We start from the raw sequence: 21,577 nt of genomic DNA, 5'->3' as shown, positions 1-21,577 counted from the left end.
TTATCTTCCCTAATCTATAAACCCTGCTGCCAATCCCAGCGTAATAATCTTCCCTAATCTGTGTGTCACTGTCATATCTGTGCAATAATCTTCCCTATTCTAATTATTTTCACTGCTACCGTGTTTCCCCGATAGTAAGACACCCCCGATTGTAAGACGTATCGGGGGTTTCAGGGGGGTCGGCTAATATAAGCCGTACCCTGAAAGTAAGACATATGTCTTACTTTCGGGGAAACACAGGTACAGTAGAACCTCGACATACGTTCCCCCCCCCGCCGTCGCCCCCCCCGCCGCCGCCTGCAAGCGCTCTGCCAGGCGGCTCTCCCCGCTCTGCGCCTCCTTTATCTCTGGGTCTGCGGAGGGAGGGAGGGTTCCGGCCTTCCGAAGCGGCGCTGGGCGAAAGGGGGCGGGTGGGCAGCGGCGGAAGGTGAGAGGTGCCTCTTCGATATGCCGGAGAGCCGGAGAAGGGGGCGTCCGGACCCCCCCCACCCCCAGCAGAAGCCAAGGACCTCCAGAGTGGGGCGGCAGGCGAGGTGACCGCCTCTCCGCTCGCCAAGTGCCGCGGGGAAATGCCGCTCGCCAAGTGCGCCTCTTCGCGCACCTCGATCTGCCGGAGAGCCGGAGAAGGAGGCACCTCTCGCCTTCTGCTGCTGGCCGCCTGCCCTCTTTCGCCCAGCGCCGCTTGAAAGGACCCCCCCCTTTCCACCTCTTGTTGCCCGAGACGAGGTCGGGGCGCTTCCTTCCCATTGCCTCCTCTTCCTCCTCCTCCATCACCGCCGCCACGCCGCGATGCTCACCCAGAGCGAGGGGAGGAGGATCTGAAGAGAGCGGCAATGGGAAGGAAGCGCCCCGACCTCGTCTCGGGCGACAAGGGGTGAAAAGGGGGGGTCCTTTCAAGCAGCGCTGGGCGAAAGAGGGCGGGCGGCCAGCAGCAGAAGGCGAGAGGTGCCTCCTTCTCCGACTCTCCAGCAGATCGAGCGCGCGAAGAGGCACCTCTCACCTTCCGCCGCTGCTGGCCGCCCTCTTTCGCCCAGCGTCGCTTCGGAAGCCGCCGAAAGCCGTCAGGGGGGTGCGACGCTTTGTTCCCGCAGCCACCTAGAATGTGGCTTTAATTCAGTTCGATGAAAACCAATTAGGTAGTACGAAAAAATTGAAATGAAGGGCAATTCGCTACTTTCGAGGCTTCTGCTGAAATGTCACACTGCACAGATTGCTGCCTTCTTCAATCTCAGGCCATTTTAACTCTGTCCAGCAACCAATCAAGAAACAAAAGTCTAAAATCCCATTCAGGCACTCTCCACTTACCACCGTATACAGGAAATCCCCTTTTTCCCTCTGCAGGTAACTCCTGCAATTCTATTTCCAGATGGAATCGTTTGGCTATCCTCCTGGCGTTGCGTAGTCTCTGCAGCTGTGTTGGAACAGGCATGGCTGCCTGTCCGGCTTCACCATAGCCGGTGTGAGACAAGCCAGTTCGTTCAGCGGGGCATACCGGCCCCTGCCAGGCCTCTGGCAGCGTCCCATGCATCACTCTTGCTGCAGGAGAGATTCGGTCAGACCAGACCCCACAGGCAATGGGACTTGGGGACATTTTCAAGAGAGAAAGAAATAACCCCGGTGCTGCAGCCATGAGACCCCGCCCCCAATCTTGTTTTTTTGTTTTTATTGTGTATTCTTTAATAATTCTTTTAAAGACCTTGCATACCCTGAGCCCCTTTTTGTTGTTCCTGAGTTAAGTGTATTGTTCAGTACATTCCACCTTGATCCTTCTATAAACGGAAATAGCAGCTACGTGTCCGTGTGATTTGTCCTGACTTAACAAACACAATGCAAAAAGGATGTTGAGACTCTTGAAAAAGTGAAGAGGAGAAAACAAAATGATTAGGGGACTGAAGACTTTTTGTTTATGTTTGTACCTGTTTCTTTTTATTTTTTACAAGTATCCTGTATATGAATATTATATCTTTACATACCTCCAATATGTATTTGAGAAAAGTAAACAAACAAACAAACAAATAAAAATAAAAATATGTCCTTTAAAAAATAAATTTAGGGGAAATACCCCCCCCCCCCTTTTGTATGTTGGTCTTATCCCTCTATAGTATATCCCTCTATAGTATTATTTTGTAAGGTGTCTTCTCAAAAGACACCTTACAAAATAATACTATAGAGGGATATAGCATTGCTTCCAGCTGTACGGATTCAGCTCCAGTGATCTTAGAAGCTGATGTCTTAGAAGAACTTGAATGATTAAAGATAAATAAGGCAATGGGTCCAGATGGCATCCACCCCAGAGTTCTTAAAGAACTCAGATCTGTCATTACTACCCCCCTGACTGATTTGTTTAACCAATCCTTGTTAACAGGAGAAGTTCCTGAGGATTGGAGAATGGCCAGTGTTGTGCCTATTCACAAGAAGGGCAGTAGAGAAGAAGCTGGTAACTACAGGCCAGTTAGCTTGACATCAGTTGTAGTTAAAATGATGGAGACTCTACTCAAAAAGAGGATAAATCAGCACCTAAAAAACAATAACTTATTGGACCCAAATCAGCATGGCTTTACTGAAGGCAAATCATGTCAGACTAATCTCATTGATTTCTTTGACTATGTCACAAAGGTGTTGGATGAAGGTGGTGCCGTGGATATTGCCTACCTGGACTTCAGCAAAGCCTTTGATACGGTTCCACATAAAGAGCTGATAGATAAATTAGTGAAGATTGGACTTAATCCCTGGATAGTTCAATGGATTTGCAGCTGGCTGAAGCGTAGACATCAGAGAGTTATTGTTAATGGCGAGTATTCTGAGCAGAGTCAGGTTACCAGCGGTGTGCCACAAGGGTCTGTTCTGGGTCCTATTCTTTTTAATATATTTGTGAGTGACATAGGGGAAGGTTTGGTAGGGAAGGTTTGCCTATTTGCCGATGACTCTAAAGTGTGCAATAGGGTTGATATTCCTGGAGGCGTCTGTAATATGGTAAATGATTTAGCTTTACTAGATAAATGGTCTAAGAAATGGAAACTGCAGTTTAATGTTTCCAAATGTAAAATAATGCACTTGGGGAAAAGGAATCCTCAATCTGAGTATTGTATTGGCAGTTCTGTGTTGGCAAATACTTCAAAAGAAAAGGATTTAGGAGTAGTGATTTCTGACAGTCTCAAAATGGGTGAACAGTGCAGTCAGGCGGTAGGGAAAGCAAGTAGGATGCTTGGCTGCATAGCTAGAGGTATAACAAGCAGGAAGAGGGAGATTATGATCCCACTATATAGAATGCTGGTGAGACCACATTTGGAATACTGTGTTCAGTTCTGGAGACCTCACCTACAAAAAGATATTGACAAAATTGAACGGGTCCAAAGACGGGCTACAAGAATGGTGGAAGGTCTTAAGCATAAAACGTATCAGGAAAGACTTAATGAACTCAATCTGTATAGTCTGGAGGACAGAAGGAAAAGGGGGGACATGATCGAAACATTTAAATATATTAAAGGGTTAAATAAGGTCCAGGAGGGAAGTGTTTTTAATAGGAAAGTGAACACAAGAACAAGGGGACACAATCTGAAGTTAGTTGGGGGAAAGATCAAAAGCAACATGAGAAAATATTATTTTACTGAAAGAGTAGTAGATCCTTGGAACAAACTTCCAGCAGACGTGGTAGATAAATCCACAGTAACTGAATTTAAACATGCCTGGGATAAACATATATCCATCCTAAGATAAAATACAGAAAATAGTATAAGGGCAGACTAGATGGACCATGAGGTCTTTTTCTGCCGTCAGACTTCTATGTTTCTATGTCTTGTAGATATGTATCTTTTGTATGTTGGTTTGTTTTAAATTCAATAAAAATATTTTTTTTAAAAAATATTTGGCGCTTAGCAGGTATCTAATCTTGGTAAACCATGTACCATCATATTTCACTATTTATTTATTTATTTGTTTATTTATTTCTTTAGTCCAATGCACAACAATACACAATGAAAGTTATAGAAGTTATACTCGAGTAAAATATATTAGAGAAAGAATAGAAGTGAAAATTTAGGAATAGAATATATCAAATAGAGAATAGAAGGATAATATGAGAATAGTACATATAAGATTAGAATAGAATACATATGATGTATGAGATATAGGAGAGACACTAGGCTCACTTGCAAAGGTCAGTTGCTAGAAGTGAAAAATGATTTGACAGCATTTATACAGTGAAAACATCTTGCAAACGCCTTTCATAGAGAAGGGAGAAGGGGGGGGGGGGGTTGCCGCTATCAGGAGAGATAGTCAGATAGGCAATATCTGTGCCTGAAATGCGCCTAATAGATGAGTTTTAACCATCGAGTACTGAATTGCTAGAAAAGATCGGAGGGAAGAAACACAGAGGAACTTCCTCTTCCGAAAGGCTCATGGGAGGAAGGTGGGGTGCAGAAGGGCTTTTGTGCACTTCCGAGGACCGAAGCAGCCGCTGGAAGGTGAGTTGAGGGCAGGCCGGGGAAGAGTCAGGGAGCAAGTCGGGCTGTTTGGTTCCCTCCACGGCCTGGAAGCAGAGAAGCAACCGGGCTGAAGCGCGTCAGCTGCTGGTGCTGCAGGTTCCTCCCCTGCCCAAATTTAATCCCACTGGTGCTGCACGCTGTGAAACTGGTGGCTGCAATTGTCTGCTGGTGGGAAGATTGAAAAAGTCTCATGTTAAGGTTGATTCTCTGGGAATGGCTTCCCTCCAGAGGTTGTGGGTGCTCCATCACTGGGGGTTGTGAGAGAGTTGGAAGAGACTTTGCCGCTCTTCAATTCCGACAATCAGGAGACCCAATACCATTTCATGCAATTAATTAATTGTTCTCAGTGTCAGGAAAATTCTACCTATTTGTAGGCTGGTTCTCTCCTGGGTTAGTTTCCATTCACTAAGTTGACCCTCTTTTTTTTAACCCCTCAAGTGTTGAAAGATGGCTGTCATGTCATACCTAGTCCTTCCTTTCACTGGACTAGACATACCCAATTCCTCCAACCCTTCTTTATATCTTTTAGCCTCCATCTCCCTAATCGTCCCTACTTCTCTGCTCTCTTTATAATGTCTCTACTACACTTTTTAAAAAATATTGTGGCAATCAAAACTAGTTGCAGTAATCCTAAGTGTGAACTTACTAAAGCATTATAAATTGATACTAATACTTCACATGATCTTAATTCTAGCCCTCTGTTAAGGCAGCCTAGGATTGCATTATCTTTTGTGGCCCCTGCAATCACATTGTTGGCTCTTTTTAGGGGATTGTTCACTATCATAGGACTTCAAGATCCATCTCACAGTTATTGCTATTGAGGCAGGTTGCATCTATTCTGTTCGTTACCAGTTGGTTTTTCTTGGCTAAGTGTCAACCTACTTTTTCTCTCTCTTTAATTTCATTTTGTTGGATAGGGCCCAGTGTTCAAATCTATAGATATTGAAGTCCAAAAGTCCATAAGGAAAGTCTAGATTCACAGTCCAAAAACACAATCCACAGTTCAAAATATAGGATCCAGCAAAGCTGGGAAGATACACATCAAAACAAGGAGGTGTTCCCAAGAAACACACTTTTACCCAGCATCGGGTTAAATCACTCTTCCACAGCTGTTTCTTGTGTGGGGAAGTGGAGCTGCTTCCTCTCAAGCAGCCTTGCTGACCTCTGTGCCCCTCTCCAGTCTGCTCTCTTCACTAAAGAGACTATATGAATTTGTAATTAAATTTTAAAAACTGTGAACTTTGTGAATTCGACAAAATGGAGGTGTGTGTCTATGAAGAACTCGCTGAGATATTAAAATACATCTATGAAGATTTTAAAAATTGTCTTTTGGACTTTAGAGGTGAAAAGAAAACGGAAAAGAAGCTGGAATATAAAGAACAGTTAGAATTAACAATGGTGGGAAATGAAGAAGAAGATTATGAAGATGAAAAGAACTGAAGAGAAAAAACACTGAGATTTACAGTGACAAAAAAAATGAAAAGGAACTTGAAAATAAAGGACAGATTGATGATTATATCCGGATTTATAATGATTGCACTGGGATTAATTATATTAATAGATTTTTAATCATTTCTAATACCAAATTACTATTGTACAGTGTTTTATTATCGCTGTTAGCCGCCTCGAGTCTCCGGAGAGGGGCGGCATACAAATCCAATAAGTAAGTAAGTAAGTAGGTAGGTAGGTAAGTAAGTAAGTAAGTAAGTAAATAAATAAATAAATTGACTGACAAGAAAAAAGCAATAGGGGAATATTGGTATCAGAAGATACAGTTTAAAAATGAGGGGGTAATAGTGAGGGAGGTGTAATAATAAGAAGAGACCAAGAGGAATTGATAATATGGGAGTTGGGGGAAAAGTTATTAGTACAGAAAGAAAAGAAAGAAAAGAAAAGATTGAGTGGGATTGGAAGGGAAATATTTATAATAATGAAATATTTGAGAGATTAAAAGAGAATGGATGATTGACGGTGGATATCATATTTTTTTAGCATTTTATTATATATCCATTTGTGTTAACAATAATAGCTGTGAATAAGTTTGTATAATCAGTATAATTATTTTAGTTAAAAAGTTATTTTATATTAATTTGTTATATGATGGACTGAATTATTTTTGAAACACCCTCTTTGTCTTTCGAAAGGCCGTGGAGACCTGACTTTGCTAGCAGGCCTGGGGACCATGAATACTACCATCTTTCATGGCCAAATTGTTTTGATTGGATAGGTATGTGTTAGGTCGATTGGATTGAGCGTAATTTTGTATTATGGGATGTTATGGTTTATAATTTTAGTGTGTTTAATTTAAATATTGACTTCTTTCTTTTGTATTGTTTTCTGTTATTGTAAGTCGCCCTGAGTCCTATGGGATTGGGTAGCATAGGAGTTGAATACATACTACCATACATGGTGGCAGTGCGAAAAAGCCCAGACTTTCTGGAAAAAAATCGGGACGTGGATTGATGACACTCTAGACATAAACTTAGAAAAAAACCCACAATGTTTCCTATAAGGGTTTATTCATAAACAGCTTAATCAAAATTATATCTACCTGATTATCCATATTATTACTGCAGCAAGACTTGCTTTTGCCCAAACGTGGAAAAATGTAGAAACCCCACAAGACGATTGACGTAATTTTGTATTATGGGATGTTATAGAAACATAGAAACATAGAAGTCTGACGGCAGAAAAAGACCTCATGGTCCATCTAGTCTGCCCTTATACTATTTTCTGTATTTTATCTTAGGATGGATATATGTTTATCCCAGGCATGTTTAAATTCAGTTACTGTGGATTTATCTACCACATCTGCTGGAAGTTTGTTCCAAGGATCTACTACTCTTTCAGTAAAATAATATTTTCTCATGTTGCTTTTGATCTTTCCCCCAACTAACTTCAGATTGTGTCCCCTTGTTCTTGTGTTCACTTTCCTATTAAAAACACTTCCCTCCTGGACCTTATTTAACCCTTTAATATATTTAAATGTTTCGATCATGTCCCCCCTTTTCCTTCTGTCCTCCAGACTATACAGATTGAGTTCATTAAGTCTTTCCTGATACGTTTTATGCTTAAGACCTTCCACCATTCTTGTAGCCCGTCTTTGGACCCGTTCAATTTTGTCAATATCTTTTTGTAGGTGAGGTCTCCAGAACTGAACACAGTATTCCAAATGTGATCTCACCATCATTCTATATAGTGGGATCATAATCTCCCTCTTCCTACTTGTTATACCTCTAGCTATGCAGCCAAGCATCCTACTTGCTTTCCCTACCGCCTGACTGCACTGTTCACCCATTTTGAGACTGTCAGAAATCACTACCCCTAAATCCTTTTCTTTTGAAGTATTTGCCAACACTGAACTGCCAATACAATACTCAGATTGAGGATTCCTTTTCCCCAAGTGCATTATTTTACATTTGGAAACATTAAACTGCAGTTTCCATTGCTTAGACCATTTATCTAGTAAAGCTAAATCATTTACCATATTACAGACGCCGCCAGGAATATCAACCCTATTGCACACTTTAGAGTCATCGGCAAATAGGCAAACCTTCCCTACCAAACCTTCCCCTATGTCACTCACAAATATATTAAAAAGAATAGGACCCAGAACAGATCCTTGTGGCACACCGCTTGTAACCTGACTCTGCTCAGAATACTCGCCATTAACAATAACTCTCTGATGTCTACGCTTCAGCCAGCTGCAAATCCATTGAACTATCCAGGGATTAAGTCCAATCTTCACTAATTTATCTATCAGCTCTTTATGTGGAACCGTATCAAAGGCTTTGCTGAAGTCCAGGTAGGCAATATCCACGGCACCACCTTCATCCAACACCTTTGTGACATAGTCAAAGAAATCAATGAGATTAGTCTGACATGATTTGCCTTCAGTAAAGCCATGCTGATTTGGGTCTAATAAGTTATTGTTTTTTAGGTGCTGATTTATCCTCTTTTTGAGTAGAGTCTCCATCATTTTAACTACAACTGATGTCAAGCTAACTGGCCTGTAGTTACCAGCTTCTTCTCTACTGCCCTTCTTGTGAATAGGCACAACACTGGCCATTCTCCAATCCTCAGGAACTTCTCCTGTTAACAAGGATTGGTTAAACAAATCAGTCAGGGGGGTAGCAATGACAGATCTGAGTTCTTTAAGAACTCTGGGGTGGATGCCATCTGGACCCATTGCCTTATTTATCTTTAATCGTTCAAGTTCTTCTAAGACATCGGCTTCTAAGATCACTGGAGCTGAATCCGTACTGCTGGAAGCAATGCTATATCCCTCTATAGTATTATTTTGTAAGGTGTCTTTTGAGAAAACTGAACAGAAGTAGCTATTGAAATGGTCAGCGATCTCCTTATTCCCATTAATGCATGTATTATTCCCGGTACTAAGCTTCGTGATGCCGCAGTTTTTCTTCTTCTTATCATTAATATATCTGAAGAAGGTTTTATCCCCCTTCTTTACAGATTTGGCAATTTCTTCCTCTTTTGAGGCTTTAGCAGCATATATTATCTGTTTCGCCTCCTTCTGTCTCATTTTATATACCTCCCTATCAGCTATACTTCCAGACTCTTTATACCTCCTATAGGCAGCCTTTTTTTCATTGACTATAGCCCTTACATCATTGCTAAACCATAGCGGTTTCTTCTTCCTTTTACCTTTAGTTATTTGTCTTACATACAGTCCAGTGGCTTTTAAGATGGCCTTTTTTAATACAGTCCACTGGATGCTCGCTCCTGCCATTTTATCCCTCCCCTTTAATTCATTATCTAAATATTCTCCCAGAAGCGGCCCCAGCAACGCGCGCGCGCTTGGGGAAACCCCAGCTCCGCTCCCCAACTGGGAAGCGGCCCCAGCAACAGCGTGGGCGGGCGGGCAGTGCGCGCGCGCTTGGGGACACCCCAGCTCCGCTCCCCAGCTGGGAAGCGGCCCCAGCAACGCGCGCGCGCTTGGGGAAACCCCAGCTCCGCTCCCCAGCTGGGAAGCGGCCCCAGCAACAGCGTGGGCGGGCGGGCGGCACGCGCGCGGGGAAACCCCAGGCGCGAGCAACGGGGTGGGCGGACGAAGGGCGGGCGGCGGTGGAAGTAAAAACACCATCTGCGCATGCGCAGATGGTGTTTTTACTTCCGCACCGCTACTTCGCGAAAAATCGATCATCGCTTGGGGTCCTGGAACGGAACCCTCGCGATGATCGAGGGACCACTGTATTATAGATGTACTTCTGTGATATGTATTTTGTAATAGTGTGGGAAGGGTTTATAAACACTTAAAACAATGAAAACTTACCAAACAATTACAAGATAAATACTTAAATAAGTACTATCAGTCGATAAATTCCACATCGCGGATTTCACCTATCGCGGCCGGGTCTGGAACGTAACACCAGCGATAGGTGAGGTCTTACTGTAAGTTTATATAATTTATAAGTTGAATTTTTTGCTATGGGTAATTTAAAATGTTATTAACCAATGGATAGAATTGTAATGACAGAAATTGTATTTGTTTAAATATAGAGAATGAGTTAATATAAAAATTTTAAAAAGTTAGAATGTTGGAAGGGAGAGATGAAAGGGGAGAAGAAATTAAAAATTTATGGCACCTAGAAATGATAGAACTAAAAAAAAATGATGAGTAAATATACCAATTGAGAAGAGGGAGAAATACAGCCAAAATCAAGAGGCATAAGAGATAATGACTATTTTTTGAAGTTATGGAATAGAATGGAATAGAATAGAATAGAATAGAACCGTGGTCGAACTGAGTGAGAGGAAAAGGCACGGTGACCACGGTGGCTCCCTGAGTGGAGGCAGAGGTGACGGCAAAAATCTCTGCACTTTCTACAGCCGCCTGGCTGGGCTGCCCAGAGGGAAGTGGCAGCTCCCGCCTGAGGAACCCGTGGCCATGGCTGCTGGCTTGGTGGGAGGCGCCAGCCGTAGACACAGGGGGTGGGAGAAGGAAAGGCAGCCACGGCAGCCTCCCAGCCCCCCCCCCCCCCCCAGCGGGCTGGCAGGGGGATGGGGAGCGCACGCGTGACATTCAAAACAAGAAAAACCTTCTCCGGTCCCCATACTTTCCTTGTTGCTCCCGACCCCAACTCCAACGCCCAGTTCCTTAGCGTGGCCTTGGAAAAGGCTGCATGGGGGGTTGTTTTTGCGAGTGCGGCCGTGCACCTTAGAGGGAACACTGCCCACGAGCACAGGATGCAGATGCATCCTGTGCTCCTGTCACTCACCTGCGGGCCGGATAAATGGCCCCAGCAGGATGCATGCGGGCCATAGTTTAGAGACCGCTGCACGAGAGGATTCATACAGAAAGGATACCCTTTGAATGTCCTGATTGTGGAAAATGTTTCAGTGAGCATTTCAGCCAAATGAAATCCCAAAGGACTCACTCGGTGGGGGAAAAAACTATTTGAATGTTCTGATTGTAGAAAAAGTTTCAATCAAAGTTCCCAGCTTGTGACTCACACACTAGAGAAAGACTTTGAATGTCCTGATTCTGGGATGTTTCAGTGGGAATTCTAGCCTGGTGATACACCAAAGGACTCACAGAGAATAACAGGGTTGGAAGCGACCTTGGAGGTCTTCTAGTCCAACCTCCTGCTTAGACAGGAAACCCTACACCACTTCAGAAAACTGGTTATCCAACATCTTAAAAACCTCCAGTGTTTTTCTAGTAGCAAATCTACAACTCCTGAAATTAAGCTGTTCCACTTGTTATGTATTCTCACTGTTAGGAAGCTTCTACTGACATGAAGTTGTAAGTTGCTTCTCTCCTTGGTTAGTTCCATCCATTGCTTCTTGTCTTGCTCACTGTCACTTTGGAAACTAAGCTGACACCCTCTTCTTTATGTCAACTGTTTATGTCAACTTTATGTCAATACACTGTTCAACTGTTCAGTGGTTTTTTATATCTATGTGTTGCCAATAAGTACGGTATTTCCTTTCCTATCCATGGGTTTAACCAGGTTCAATTTTGCTTCATCCGTCACTTTCTAAGAAATAGCTATTGAGGTCCATTTGTCATCTTTGGTGGCACAGGTAGTCCTTACTTACAACTTATTCCTTGAGCTTTCAAAGTTACTATAATACAGTAGAAGCAGATGGGCACCTGATCCACAAAATTGTGGTAATCCTAGTAGTTGTTCAGTGACCGCACTTCAGCAGTGACTATTTGGCATTAGTTGCCCATTTATGATGAACAAAAGTGGTCCTTCAAAGCTTGCAAAGGCTTTCGGCATCATTTCATCAGTTAAAGTTCCCATATCTCTAAATTTAGCTCAGAAGGGTTCAGATTAACCATTTTCTGACATTTTGTTAGGCTTGGAAGACATAGACTTTCTCCATATTGCCTATCCGGACTTCAGCAAAGCCTTTGATACAGTTCCACATAAAGAGCTGATAGATAAATTAGTGAAGATTGGAATTAATCCCTGGATAGTTCAGTGGATTTGCAGCTGGCTCAAGTGTAGACATCAGAGAGTTATTGTTAATGGCGAGTATTTTGAGCAGAGAGGTTACAAACGGTGTGCCACAAGGGTCTGTTCTGGGTCCTATTCTTTTTAATATGAGTGACGTAGGGGAAGGTTTGCCTATTTGCTGATGACTCTGAAGTGTACAATAGGGTTGATATTCCTGGAGGGGTCTGTAATATGGTAAAGGATTTAGCTTTACTAACTAGATAAATAGTCAAAGCAATGGAAACTGCAGTTTAATATTTCCAAATGTTAAATAATGCACTTGCGGAAAAGGAATCCTCAATCTGAGTATTGTATTGGCAGTTCTGTGTTAGCAAAAACTTCAGAAGAGAAGGATTTAGGGGTAGTGGTTTCACTACTGAGAGAGGCGGACACGCACGAGAGAGGGGGACAAGGAAGTGCATACCCAGTTGCTTCTGCCACTGAGCTGTGCTAGAGGTTTGGCTGTCAGCTCTTCCTCAGGGAGCGCTCAGGAGTTTGTTTTCCTTACTGCTGGAGGCCAGTCAGTGGATAAAACATCAGGAATGCGATGGAACTCCACATCCCATGTAGGACGCGTGGCCTGCCCCCACCCTGCTCCACTCTGCCCTGCCCAACCCGCCACCCCCAAACTGTGTCCCTCCGCGAGACGGGCATCTTACTGGTACTGGAGTTTGGCAGCTCTGTGTGTCTGTCAGCTGGTCTCTTTAGGGAAAAAAGTTTGAAAATACAGAAGCGTTTGTTGTGAGGGCAAGCCATTAACAACTTCTCATATCCATTAACAACTTTTCACAACCTTCTCTATGGTACATAGAAGGTTTTTTTCTGTAAAAGAACCAGCTGCGAGACACACAGAACTGCCAAATTCCAGTACAGGTAAAGCGCCCGTCTCATAACCAACCCCACCCCACTCTGCTCCGCCCTGCCACCCCCAAATTGTGTCCCACCATGCAAAGGGCCCCTGTCTTATTTTCGGGGAAGCACGATATCTACAATTATATAATCTTTCCCTAGCACCTAACATAGTTCCCTCTAAGCTGAGCAGTGAGCAATCGCTCACTTAAAAATCATCATCAACTCAGAGTTTTTCAAACCTGCCCAGAAGCCGAGAGGGAAAAGGTGAGAGGGAAAGAGTGCCGCCCAGTCCCGAAGGGACTGCCGCTCAGACACTATACTTTTCCGCCCACACCAGAAAAAAATTAGAGGGGACATTGGCACCTAATATATATTTGATGATAGTCCTTTGCATTTCTAAGAATTCTCCATTGACTCAATTACACAACTGAATTTCAATGGATATTTGAACATGGATCTCGGTAGCCTTCTATGAATCATAAATAATTTAAGTGATTAGTATTGGGGCATATTTGATTTTTCATTGTAATGTATACTTTTTATCTTTTTTCATAACATCTCTAATTATTTTATAAACAATTAAAGTTCTATTTTTTCTTTGAATCTTACAGACAAAGAGGATGGCGATATGATCATTGAGGACCATTGAAATGAAAAGCAACATTGAAAAGGGAAGAAAATCAAGCGAAAAATCAAAATATTTTCCTCCTCTTCCAGCAGCTGTTAGACAAGCGAGAGAAAATCAAGAAAGATTTCAAGCTTGAATAAGCAAATTATGCAGAACTCAAAGATAGGTTACATGAAAAGTCAAAGGACATAATTTTCAATCAGCAAAAAAGAAAAATATCTGGAAGTCAGTTGAGATGAAAAGATCAATAGTAAAGCCATGTAGAGCAGACAGTAATGCAGGCCTCTCCCTGTGAGGAAGAAAATGGATTGAATGAAAGCACCACTAAACGAGGCATTGTCCATATTTTTGATGAACTCAGCTGTGGAAAAGCAACATATGTTTGCCTGTTGTGGGAAAAGAAGAGATTGCAAATCACAGCTCTTTATGCAATGAGGAGCTAAACAGGAGAAAATCCATGCACACTATCTAAATGTAGCAAAAACTTGTCAGAACAGCTCCCTTGTGATTCATGGAAGCAAAAACACAAGAAGGAAGCCACGAAAGAACTCCCAATGTGCTAAGTGCTTTAGTGAGTGTGCAAATATGGTGGTACATCAGAAGACACACATGAGGGAGAAAACATATGACATTAGAAATTGTCAGATCATGAAATACTAAAGGATGCACACACAGTAATAACACCATTTGAACATCCATTCTGTGAGAAAAACTTCAAAGAGAGAATTCCAGTGTGGCGAAGCACCCAAGACTCACAAGGAAGAGAAAATGTTTGAATGCGCTGACTGATAAATTCAGTCACAATTTCAGTCATGAAACACCAGAGGACTCGCACAGGAGAGAAACCCTTTGAATGTCCTGACTGTGGAAAAAGATTTAGTCAGAGTGGGAACCTGGAGCAACACCAGAGGACTCACACAGGAGAGAAACCCTTTGAATGTCCTGACTGTGGGAAAAGTTTTAGTGAAAATTCCAGCCTGGTGAGACACCAGAGGACTCACACAGGAGAGAAACACTTTGAATGTCCTGACTGTGGGAAAAATTTTAGTCAAAATTCCAGCCTGGTGCAACACCAGAGGACTCATACAGGAGAGAAACCTTTTGAATGTCCTGAATGTGGGAAAAGTTTCAGTTGTAATTCCAGCCTTTTGAGACACAACAGGAGTCACACACGCGAGAAACCCTTTAAATGTCCTGACTGTGGGAAAGGTTTTAGTCAAAATTCCAGCCTGGTGATACACCAGAGGACTCACATAGGAGAGAAACCCTTTGAATGTCCTGAATGTGGGAAAGGTTTTAGATGGAATTCCAGCCTTTTGAAACACAACAGGACTCACACACACGAGAAACCCTTTGAATGTCCTGACTGTGGAAAAAGTTATAGTGAAAATTCCAGCCTGGTGAGACACCAGAGGATTCACACAGGAGAGAAACCCTTTGAATGTTCTGATTGTGGAAAACGATTTAGTTGCAATTCCAACCTTGTGGAACACCAGAGGACTCACACAGGAGAGAAACCCTTTGAATGTCCTGACTGTGGGAAACGTTTTAGTCACCGTTTCAGCCTGGTGCAACACCAGAGGACTCACACAGGAGAGAAACCCTTTGAATGTTCTGACTGTGGGAAAAGTTTTAGTCAACGTTCCAACCTGGTGGACCACCAGAGGACTCACACAGGAGAGAAACCCTTTGAATGTCCTGACTGTGGGAAAGGTTTTAGTCAGAATTTCAACCTGGTGGTGCACCAAAGGACTCACACAAGAGAGAAACCCTATGAATGTCCTGACTGTGGAAAAAGATTTAGTTGCAGTTCCAACCAGGTAAAACACCAGAGGACTCACACAAGAGAGAAACCCTTTGAATGTCCTGACTGTGGAAAAAGGTTTAGTTGCAGTTCTAGCCTGGTGAAACACCAGAGGACTCACACAGGAGAGAAACCCTTTAAATGTTCTGATTGTGGGAAAAGTTTTAGTCAGAGTTTCAACCTGGTGGGACACCAGAGGACTCACACAGGAGAGAAACCCTTTAAATGTTCTGACTGTGGGAAAAGTTTTAGTCAAAATTCCAGCCTGGTGAAACACCAGAGGACTCACACAGGAGAGAAACCCTTTGAATGTCCTTACTGTGGGAAATGTTTTAGTGAGAGTTTCAGCCTGGTGGAACACCAGAGGACTCACACAGGAGAGAAACCTTTTGAATGTCCTGAATGTGGGAAAGCTTTTAGTTGTAATTCCAACCTTTTGAGACACAAGAAGACTCACACATGCGAGAAACCCTTTGAATGTCCTGACTGTGGGAAAGGTTTTAGTCAAAATTCTAGCCTGGTGAATCACCAGAGGACTCATACAGGAGAGAAACCCTTTGAATGCCCTGTCTGTGGGAAAAGTTTTAGTCAGAGTGGGAACCTGGTGGAACACCAGAGCACTCACACAGGAGAGAAACCTTTTGAATGTCCTGAATGTGGGAAAAGTTTCAGTTGTAATTCCAGCCTTTTGAGACACAACAGGAGACACCTAGTAAGTAAGAAGGCTGATAGTTTAGGGAAACATATATCCAGAAAACAGTTCAAGAAACAGTGTTAGTTGTGAGTGGTAATAGTAATGGAAACCAGTACAGATATACAGTATATATTATATAAAGCAACAAGGTAATCTATTTCAATTCTAATCACAATCCCAATATCCAATACAAACGAGTTAACTTCCACGCATAGCTCTAGACATAAAGTAACTATCAATAAAAACTCCCTCCAAACAGGAACTCCTTTGGCTCCCTCTTGTGGCTAACTATGATCCATCTCTTAAAGGTATATCATATAAACATACGTTCATAGCTTATATGTATTGTAACCCAATATAATTACATACAGGGTACTGACAAAGGCAAATGACAAAGAGGGATGGGAAAGAAGTCAAACAGAAACATCAATCAGGTGACACAGAAAGGACACCCAGAGTCAGCTACAAAAAACTCAAATGCCTTCACAAAAATGCACAGTGCCTGGGGAACAAACAGTGAACTGGAAATATTAAAGCATGAAGGTGAACATGACATAGTTGGAATAACAGAAACCTGGTGGGATGAAAAACATGATTGGAACACACAGATAAAAGGATATAAACTCTTCCAAAAAACCAGATCACCCAAAAAAGGAGGCGGAGTTGCACTGTATATAAAGAACCCCTATGTTGCTACAGAGCTACATGTAGCTAAAGAAGAAAACCCCTTAGAATGCATATGGGTCAACATAAAAGGAAATGTAGGACTATACAATTTACGAATGGGATTTTTCGATGCAGAGATTTTGGAATGTTATTAATGGATGGAAATGTAGTGATAAATCAGAAATTGTTAAAATACAGAGAATGTGACAATAAAAAGAAAATAAAGTTGGAAAGGAGATATAAAAAGGGGAAAGATATTAAAAAGTTAGGTCATTTGGAAAGGGCAGGAAAAAAAAGAACCAGTTGAAAGGAAGGTGTAAGACCCAAAATTACTCAGAAGTCCAAGAAAATGGACAAATTTGGAAGATAAGCAATGGTGAATAATTTGAAAGAAAATTGAAAACTGAAGGTGGTAGATCCAGGTGCCAAAAATAGGAGGAAGCATTAGATAATATTTGTTATACCTAGAAGAACATATTACATATTTAAATATAGATAAAGGGAAGCTGTTAGTTTATGAATAGCACCAATGTTAGAATTAATCTAGGGTTCTGGAAAGCTCATCTGTCAACAACATTAACAGATTAAGATTAGAAGGACTCAGGAAAGGACAAGGTGGAGGAAGAGGAAGTAGGTAGGAAGGGGAGAGAGGGAGAGAGGGAGAAAAGGTAGAGGGGAGAGAGGGAGATGTAGGGAGGGGAGTAACATGAAATATAGAAGGAAAATAAATGGGAGATAAAAGTAACTGAAAATTTAGGATATTTGTTTATGATATCTTGGAAATATGTACAAGTTTGTAACATGTTGATATGGCATATGAATTAATGTAAAGTTTGTGGGAAAAAAATAAAACAAGATTAAGAAAAAAATGAATGTCCTATCTGTAGGAAAGGTTTTAGTCTGAATTGCAACCTCTTTATCATATAATATTTCATTAAAATATTCAGTTATTACTTTTTAATCTTTAATGCATACATCCTTTCTCATCTTCTGATTTACTTATCAATTTCTTTTTTGTTTAATTTATAAGCTAACCATCTTCCTTTTTTTGGCATTTTTAAAAAAGTTATTAACTGCATCTACATAGAGGGATACATGCATTGGAATATTAAAAATTAATATCAGAACAAGGTATAATTATTGATTGGTGGTCTTATCTGCAGCTACAAAATAAATATAAATCTGACCTCGAAAAAAGTGGTTTTCAATCAAAAGAGCAGGAAATTGATAAAATTTTCACAGGCCCAGAGGAAAAAGCAATTTCAAAGTTTTATAAATGTTTAATAAATGAGAACATGGAGGAGGAGAGAGTTAAAGAGGATGATAAAGTGGGTCCAAAATATAGGCCATACGATTGATTTGGAGAACTGGGAATCCCTTTGGAGTTGTAATTTGAAATTAACTATTTCAGCTGCCTATAAAGAAAACCTCTACAAAACCTTCTACCGTTGGCACTTTATACCAGTCCGACTAGCAAACATTTATCAAGGAATATCTCCAAACTGTTGGAAATGTAAAGATGAGTTAGGCACATACTACCACATGTGGTGGACCTGTGGGGAAGCTATACATTTTTGAAGAAAAATATGGAAATGGGTAAAAGAAATTACTGTAACAGAGATTAAATTTGAACCAGAAATATTCCTATTGGGAATGATCGATAGCAATACCAAAAAAGAGGATAAATACCTTATTATACATCTGATTACGGCCACAAAAATTTGTTACACCCAAAATTGGAAAAAGGATGATATACCCACCAATGTACACAATATAAATAAAATAATGGAACTGGCTGAGATTAATAGGTTAACTATGCGTATTAAAGACAGAGAAGATACAGCCTTCTACAAAATTTGGGGCAAATGGTACAATTGGTTACAAAAAAGGAAAAGAATTGAAAATGATTAGTTTATTCACATTGCAAAGAGGAATTATTTCAAAACTAAAAGCAATACCTTTTTTCTTAGACATGCCACAACATATATAGATTAAAACTGTTTTAAGCTTTTAGATTTTTAGATTCATCAAATGGTCTATGTATAAGAGATGAAAAAACATAGTTATAAAATTTGTTAAAATTCATAGTTTTTTTTTTAAATCATTTTTTTTATTTTTAAACTTTATGATGTCTGCTATAATTTTAGAAGTGAAAGATATACTTGTATTCTTTTCCGCTCTTAGGAAATATAGAGTTACTTTAGGAAAGTGAGAAACAGATATGGAAAATCGCAAGTTAAATACTATATTGTTTAGTTATAAAATATAATAAGAGAGAGTATCTATTTGTTATTTTATTTTACTTTATTGTCATTGTCATTTCTTTTTTTCCTTTGTATTTTGTTTTTTCAAAAACATCTACATTTTTGGGGGGGTGTATAAATTTTTATTGTTTTCTACACCTTACAGAGATTCCAATTTATATACCTCAAATTAAAATATAATACAATACAATATCAAATGCCAAATTCTTAGTCAAATTATTCAAATTTTTCTAATTATCCAATTTTTCTGGTATATATCATTCATCCTCTGCTACCTCCTTTCCAAATGCTATCATCCGGATTTTAAATAATGTTCTTTGCTTTAATTTATATTTAGAGTGCTATAGTTATCTAAATTTCTCTTGGCTATTTGCTATTTTTCCTAACTGAACCATCGTACTTCAGTCCCTTTCTAGCGTTCTTAGAAAACACATTCCTACTTTCATTTGAAAAAAAACCCCTTTTATCATAACTGCCCTTAACAATAGAAAATATCCAAATTTACGTCTCTTTAAAAGCCCAGGAAGGAAAGGAAAAAAAGAAAAGAAAAAAGAAAAGAAAAGAAAGGGAAGAAAAAAGAAGAGCAGAAAAGAAAAGGAAAAGAAAAAACGCTATTCATATCGTATCCTAATCTATACATAGGAGGAAGTGTGGTTGTTAGAAATTTTAAAATACATTTCCTACTCAATTCATTTATTTCAGTTCTTTCATCATATCAGTATATCATTTCTACTTTAACGGATCAAAATAAATATATATCATTATTATTCCATTATATTATGCAAAAAGTATCTTCCATTAAAAAAAACCAAAGTATTAATATTATTCCTTAATCTAGTTATTTTCCACTGCCGTTCTTAGTGTGATTATCTTCCCTAATCTATAAACCCTGCTGCCAATCCCAGCGTAATAATCTTCCCTAATCTGTGTGTCACTGTCATATCTGTGCAATAATCTTCCCTATTCTAATTATTTTCACTGCTACCGTGTTTCCCCGATAGTAAGACACCCCCGATTGTAAGACGTATCGGGGGTTTCAGGGGGGTCGGCTAATATAAGCCGTACCCTGAAAGTAAGACATATGTCTTACTTTCGGGGAAACACGGGTACAGTAGAACCTCGACATACGTTCCCCCCCCGCTGTCGCCCCCCCTCGCCGCCGCCTGCAAGCGCTCTGCCAGGCGGCTCTCCCCGCTCTGCGCCTCCTTTATCTCTGGGTCTGCGGAGGGAGGGAGGGTTCCGGCCTTCCGAAGCGGCGCTGGGCGAAAGGGGGCGGGCGGGCAGCGGCGGAAGGTGAGAGGTGCCTCTTCGATATGCCGGAGAGCCGGAGAAGGGGGCGTCCGGACCCCACCCACCCCCAGCAGAAGTCAAGGACCCCCAGAGTGGGGCGGCAGGCGAGGCGACCGCCTCTCCGCTCGCCAAGTGCCGCGGGGAAGTGCCGCTCGCCAAGTGCGCCTCTTCGCGCGCTCGATCTGCCGGAGAGCCGGAGAAGGAGGCACCTCTCGCCTTCTGCTGCTGGCCGCCTGCCCTCTTTCACCCAGCGCCGCTTGAAAGGACCCCCCCTTTCCACCCCTTGTCGCCCTCCTCCTCCATCACCGCCGCCACGCCGCGCTGCTCACCCAGAGCGAGGGGAGGAGGATCTGAAGAGAGCGGCAATGGGAAGGAAGCGCCCCGACCTCGTCTCGGGCGACAAGGGGTAGAAAGGGGGGGGGGCCTTTCAAGCGGCGCTGGGCGAAAGAGGGCGGGCGGCCAGCAGCAGAAGGTGAGAGGTGCCTCTTCGCGCGCTCAATCTGCCGGAGAGCCGGAGAAGGAGGCACCTCTCGCCTTCTGCTGCTGGCCGCCTGCCCTCTTTCGCCCAGCGCCACTTGAAAGGACCCCCCCCTTTCCACCCCTTGTCGCCCGAGACGAGGTCGGGGCGCTTCCTTCCCATTGCCTCTTCCTCCTCCTCCATCACCGCCGCCACGCCGCGCTGCTCACCCAGAGCGAGGGGAGGAGGATCTGAAGAGAGCGGCAATGGGAAGGAAGCGCCCCGACCTCGTCTCGGGCGACAAGGGGTGGAAAGGGGGGGGTCATTTCAAGCGGCGTTGGGTGAAAGAGGGCGGGTGGCTAGCAGAAGGTGAGAGGTGCCTCTTCGCGCGCTCGATCTGCCGGAGAGCCGGAGAAGGAGGCACCTCTCGCCTTCTGCTGCTGGCCGCCCGCCCTCTTTCGCCCAGTGCCGCTTGAAAGGACCCCCCCCTTTCCACCTCTTGTTGCCCGAGACGAGGTCGGGGCGCTTCCTTCCCATTGCCGCTCTCTTCAGATCCTCCTCCCCTCGCTCTGGGTGAGCAGCGCGGCGTGGCGGCGGTGATGGAGGAGGAGGAAGAGGAGGAGAACGAGGGCGGCTGTCGCCCTTGAGGAGGCTGCCCTGTAGCCCTGAGGTTGAACTTGGAAAAGGGCTCACGAGTCTCCTGTCCCGCGGCTGCCCTTCTGGACTCTGGGGAGATGCCGCCTTTGACAATTTTTTTCCAATATAAGACATACCCCGAAAGTAAGACATAGTGGGGCTTTTGGGGATAAAAAGAAAGTAAGACACTGTCTTACTTTTGGGGAAACACGGTAAATGCAGTGCCATAATATTCCCTAATCTATATATTTCCGTAATCTATATATTATCCCTAATTCTAAATATTTTTTACTACTGAACTCAGTGATAATCTTCCCTAATCTATTGATTTTAACT

The 21,577-nt window shown here is 42.4% G+C and overlaps 1 protein-coding gene across 2 annotated transcripts in view; it reads left to right on the top strand.

The window, feature by feature from the left end:
• LOC139159877 (zinc finger protein 84-like) overlaps positions 1-21,577 on the top strand; it is a 98,695-nt gene that overhangs the window by 35,704 nt on the left and 41,414 nt on the right. Inside the window, exons 1-2 of one of the 2 annotated variants that reach the window (XM_070737307.1) lie at positions 4,400-4,463; positions 13,414-17,544. In XM_070737307.1, the coding sequence (XP_070593408.1) occupies positions 14,243-16,012 (1,770 nt within the window). In that variant the 5' untranslated portion in view covers positions 4,400-4,463; positions 13,414-14,242 and the 3' untranslated portion in view covers positions 16,013-17,544. Of the gene's footprint in view, positions 4,464-9,823; positions 9,884-13,413 lie in introns of those variants that run through there. The other variant, XM_070737311.1, reaches the window with a different exon arrangement.

The sequence above is a fragment of the Erythrolamprus reginae genome, chromosome 2, assembly GCF_031021105.1.
Source record: "Erythrolamprus reginae isolate rEryReg1 chromosome 2, rEryReg1.hap1, whole genome shotgun sequence".
Lineage (NCBI taxonomy): Eukaryota > Metazoa > Chordata > Lepidosauria > Squamata > Dipsadidae > Erythrolamprus > Erythrolamprus reginae.
The sequence above is the reverse complement of the archived record's forward strand: the minus strand, read 5'-3'. Positions and strand labels throughout refer to the sequence as shown.